At 39.2% G+C, this 5,595-nt stretch overlaps 1 protein-coding gene across 1 annotated transcript; it reads left to right on the forward strand.

Moving 5' to 3' along the window:
- The first annotated feature begins 245 nt into the window (after positions 1-245).
- On the forward strand, positions 246-2,171 carry LRRC70 (leucine rich repeat containing 70). Its single transcript, XM_010147151.1, has one exon. The coding sequence runs from the start codon at positions 246-248 to the stop codon at positions 2,169-2,171; it is 1,926 nt and encodes a 641-aa protein (XP_010145453.1).
- Positions 2,172-5,595: the final 3,424 nt, after the last annotated feature.

Consider the following 5,595-nt stretch of genomic DNA (forward strand, 5'->3'; position numbering starts at 1 on the left):
AAATATTTTCTGGCTAGGTTGGGAGTACATTTGTTTCATTGTTTACCTTGAAATTTTTTCAGTGTAGCTCAAACTTCACACTTAAGTTTTATTTTTAAACTGCTTATTTGGCATGAAAGGAAAATTAATAAAATACCATTCTTGAAGCAGAGATTATTTTTTAAAGACTGTACATGTAGTATCTTTAAACTTTTGAATTAATAATATTTATAAACTTCTTTTTATCTCTACTAGTGAAGTCAGAGATGAGTAAGAAGGCCAAATACAGGGATATGTGTGGTCTGCAAAGTTCTCCACCCTGCCTGGGCGCATTCCTGTATATCCTTAATTGTTTTCTTTTGTTGCTGCTCCAGAAGGAGGCTCTTGGCTGTCCAGCTGCTTGCCAGCTCTGCACAGGGAGACAAGTTAGCTGTCGTAATTTAGGGCTTTGGAGCATCCCACGGAACTTTCCAAAAACGACAATTCTTGTGTACCTCAGTGGGAATAATATATCGCATGTCATTCCAAATGAACTACGAGGCCTTCAGAATCTTGCTGCACTCTACATGGATAACTCTAGTATTTCGTATGTACACCCAAAAGCTTTTGTGGAACTGCCCAGACTGTGCTACTTGCATCTAAATAACAATAATATTAAGCGCCTGGATCCAGGAATCTTTGAAGGTCTTTCCAATCTTCATTGTTTATACCTTCAGAATAATCAAATAACGTTTGTTCCAAGAGGATTATTTAGTGATCTCCTTTCTGTGAGATATTTAACACTTCAAAGAAATCGTCTCAGTGTCCTTGGAAGTGGAACTTTCTTGGGAATGATGAGTCTCCAAACACTTAACCTAGCCAATAATAAGATTTCACGGATATCAGATTCAGCATTTCATCATCTTGAAAACCTTGCATATTTGTTCCTTGAAGGTAATAACTTAACACTTGTGCCCTCAAATGCTATTGGAAGGCTCAAAAATCTTGAAAGACTTTCTTTGTCTCACAATCCCATTGGATCAATACATCCTTTTGCATTTAAAGGACTTAACAAGCTTAGACATCTGTCTTTAAAAAACGTAAAGCTAAAATGTATTGCTGTAAATGGATTTTTTGGATTAAACAACCTTAGCCAGTTAATCTTAAGTTATAATGATTTAGAAAATATAAATTCCAGCACTTTTACTTTATTGAACAACTTAATGTATCTGCAGTTAGACAGAAATAAAATAACCAGTATTGGTGATGGTACCTTTGAAAAAATGGGACAGTCACTTAAAATGCTCAGTTTAGCATTTAATAATATTACAGAGTTACAACCTGAAGTGCTCAAGCCCCTAGTGTCTTTAACTCATCTACAGGTAAATTACAATCCTTGGAACTGCACCTGCAAAATGCTTGGGTTGCTTAATTGGCTCTCATCGTCTCCTGTTCCTGTAAAAATTCACTGTCAGAACCCCCTGAGCATGCGTGGTAGACCTTTGCATTACATGAAGTGGGCTCAGTTTGCAAACTGCAGTAGCCCCACTTCCAGTCCAGAAACAGCCTGGAGCCTAGGATCGGTAGGTGTCCGTCACAGCACTACCACGTTGCTGATGGCGTGGCATAAGGGAAACAGGCACAATGCCTTTGAAGAGTTTGTCAATGCAGAAACCAAGTATGTTGCTTTCTGGGAAGGAACTACAGCTACATCTGCTAACCCGTTGCCCTACGAAGAAAATGCTGCTGAAATTCCATCGCAGGCAGCTACGGTAGTATCAACATTACCGGTGCAGATACCAGCACAGATGATACCTGTTACCAGAACTGTAGAAGAAAAAGGTTTATTTCCAACAGATGCCACTCCTGTGTCGTTAAAAACATCCCTACTTTGTACACAACAGGTTGAAAAGCTGAATCAGGCTTTTGACATTTTACTGGCCTTTTTCATTCTGGCTTGTGCTGTGATCCTGTTCTTAACCTGTAAAATTATTCAGTTTAGGCAGAAACTAAAGGTGTTGGAAAACTCAGGGGAAAAGAGAATAGAATATTATGGGGTTTATCAGCCTGGCAGATACAACATAAATGACACCGTGCAGTCTCTAACTCGGAATTCAGTGGGGCATTCAGAACTGGATCAAATCAGGCTGCTCAAGCGAACAGCATCTGAAAGTCAGGCACAGGTCATACTGTTTGAACATTCATCATTGTAGTTTATCTCAGTTGAATTGATGTTGACTTCATTATGATCTGAAATGTCACGAAATCAAGAACTCAATTTTCTAAAAATACCTTCACTGATTAAAATCAGCTGGTTGATAGAATTGTGGAAAATGGTATGATTTGGGTCCTGCATGCTCATTTGCTTTCTGGATGTTTTGAAGTTGGATTGTTTTGGTTGGGGTTTTTTTTAATTTTTTTTAAATTACATGTCATTTAAATTTCACATGGATAGGCACCTCTGTCCCTGTTGCAGGAATCTTTCACCTATAACTCAAGTATACATTCGGTATGAAGTACACATTTATTTTTATTACACAGTATTTAATGGTATATTTCTGTAGAAATTCTGTAGATAGCTTGAAGCAAGCAAAACATGAGTTTTTACCATGATCATGAAGCCAAGAAATGTGAGGGAATGGGAAAGTAATGCTTCATTTACTTACTGTAATGCAGTTTCTACTCTGCCTCTGTTAATCATCACAGTGCAAAAAAAAAGGTGAGCATATTTACATTTAGCATGCTCAAACTCTCAAGGAAAAGAAGAATTTCAAATGACAGATTTTTTCATACCTACTACATATTTTAATTTATAAATTTCTGTATTCCGTATAATGAATATATTAAAGTGAATTTTCTGTTAGTGTGTATCTGTATCATTTTATGATAATACCTGAAACTGGAGTTAATAGGGAAACTAGATTTCTAGTGGATTGAAAAAATGACCAAATATATTATGTGTTAAGATAATAGAGCTGGTTAATTTTTGTCAAGAAAAGATATTTTGTCTTCTACACAGCAATAGTTTTAGGGAGTTCATGACCATAAAAGCCGTTTTGCTTCACGAGGGCAGACTCAACTAAGTCATCTGATGTATTCTCTACTGATTTTAATAGTGAGATATATGAACGTGTGTACATGAAAGGGTCTGTTTCCTAGTGTGAGCATGTAAATACAAAAGCTACAAACTGCAGAAGAAAGGCATTTTTCCCACAACTGCATGATGAATCTCTCAATTCGTTGCTAGTCTAATCCAGCTTGTTGGCACGCTGGATATTGGAGGATGACTCTGCTCCAAAGGAAGGACTCTGCTGGAAATGATTCCTTAGCTGCTATGTTACTGTTCTAGGAGCTCCTTTGCACTGTGCAGCTCCTAAGGTGGGGGATATGCATGGAGTAATAATTTGCATTGCTGGCAGTATGTGCAAAATAATCTCCCCTTGTCCCACTCTACCTCTTTTCTATCTCATCCGCTAATGAGATAAGAGTAAAGAATTAATCATACTCAAATCTACTGTACATTATTAAAGATATGAAATTAAGCTTTTCGCTTTTTTGGTGTTTACTGCTTCGTTGTGCTGAATATAGAAAAGCAGAAAAGATTCTCCTCTTCCTTTAAATCTCTAAAAATATATGTTTACCCATACAGAATTTTTACTCCCTTTCTGATAGGCTGAGGAAGACGCATTGGCACCATTTTATTTAGGTACCCCTAAAACTTTGTTGTTATATATGTTTTATTTTGCTTTTATGATAAAGCTTTATTTACAGTGGCTCTCTCTGTAATTGTGCAAATATTCAAAATTTGTATTTCAAAGCCTCAAGATAATAATGTTGAATAGTTAGCCGAGTTTATTAGGAATGATAGACTGCATGAGAAAAACAAATATTACTTTTTTTAGAATAGATGTGGTCTGTTCTTTTCCTTGCAAAGACCTGCCAAATTATGCAAACTTTGACATAAAAGGTTTGAGGTTATTTATGTACAAGCTACCTTAAATGTTTACCACATTTTGGTTTTGTTATAAGCAAGGTAGATTTCATTTACAGACAGCATAAAAGACCCTTCTGTAATAAACAATAATCTCAGTATGTGTTAATTGCATCTTTGAAACTGGGTTCTGGAGTTCTAATAAGTTTCTAGAAGTTACAGTCCTCTAATTCTGGCCCTGACTGTTGATAATATTTGCTGCATACCAAATGAAGTTTTGTCCCAGTAACGAGGTAGTTATAAAACCAGCTATAACTTGATGTTGGTGTTTCTTCCATTGGTGATCTGGACAGTATGCAGTTCAAGGGGGAGAACTCAGTACAGTGTCCCTGTCTTTTCTGAATCTACTCATACAGCTTTCCAAAGCTTATCTTGAAACAAGCAGGCTAGTCTCTTTAAAAAGGTATGACATAGACTTGCATGGCCCATGCTGTCTTCTATGGAAATAAGGCCTGATGCACTTTATACTGCCATTGAACTTTAATTTAGGTTTCGTTTTTCAAGGCACAATGAGCCAATGCTGTCCTCATTTTTCACCAGCATGTGTCTTGTGTTCTAATAATAGAACTAAACCTGGCCAGGAACATCAAGAGCAACTAGAAGGGCTTCTATAGGCACATAGGGCATAAAAGGAAGATCAGGGAAAATGTGGGCCCTCTGCAGAGGGAAATGTAAGAGCTGGTTTCCCAGGATATGGAGAAGGCCGAGGTACTCAATGATTTTTTTTGCATCGGTCTTCATTGACAAGGGTGCAAGCCGTACCCCTGAGTCACAGAAGACAAGGGTAGGGACTGGGAGGATGGAGAGCCGCCCATGGTTAGAGAGGATCAGGTTCAGGAGCACCTGAGGAACCTGAAGGTTCACAAGTGCATGGGCCCTGATGAAATACAGCTGTGGGTCCTGAAAGAACTGGTGGATGAGGTTGCAAAAGTTCTGTCCTTCATAATTGAGAAGTCGTGGCAGTCTGCTGAAGTTCCCATTGACTGGAAAAGGGGAAACATAACCCCCCATCTTTAAAAAGAGAAAAAAGGAGAATCTGGGCAACTACAGGCTGGTCAGTCTCCCCTCTGTGCCTGGCAGGATCATGGAGCAGATCCTCCTAGAAGCCATGCTGAGGAGGATAATGAACTTGCTTGATGTTCGCACTCAGAGAGTTGAAGTCAATGGCTCAACGTCTGAATGGAGAGCAGTGATGAGTGACGTTCCTCAGGGATCGTTGTTGGGACCAGTACTGTTTAACATCTTTGTCAGCAACATGGACAGTGGGATTGAGCCGACACCATCCCACAGGACATTCTTGTTTGCATATTGGAGATGCATGGATATGACGAATGGGCCACTCAGTGGATAATGAACTTGCTTGATGTTCACAATCAGAGTTGCGGTTGATGGCTAGATGTCTGAGTGCAGACGAGTAATGAGTGATGTTCCTCAGGGATCAGAGTTGGAACCGGTACTGTTCAACGTTTTTGTCAGTGACATGGACAGTGGAATCGAATGCACCCTCAGCAAGTTTGCTGACAACACCAAGCTGTGTGGCACGGTCAACACGCGGGAGGGAAGGGATGCCATCCAGAGGGACCTTGACAGGCTGGAGAGGTGGGCCACTGCCAACCTCATGGAGTTCAACAAGGCCAAGTGCAAGG

Source organism: Eurypyga helias, unplaced genomic scaffold (assembly GCF_000690775.1).
Source record: "Eurypyga helias isolate BGI_N326 unplaced genomic scaffold, ASM69077v1 scaffold9172, whole genome shotgun sequence".
Taxonomy (NCBI): Eukaryota; Metazoa; Chordata; class Aves; order Eurypygiformes; family Eurypygidae; genus Eurypyga; species Eurypyga helias.

Excerpts from the sequence above, each read along its gene's own strand:
- LRRC70 (XM_010147151.1), top strand. The coding sequence starts at position 246 with ATGAGTAAGAAGGCCAAATACAGGGATATGTGTGGTCTGCAAAGTTCT.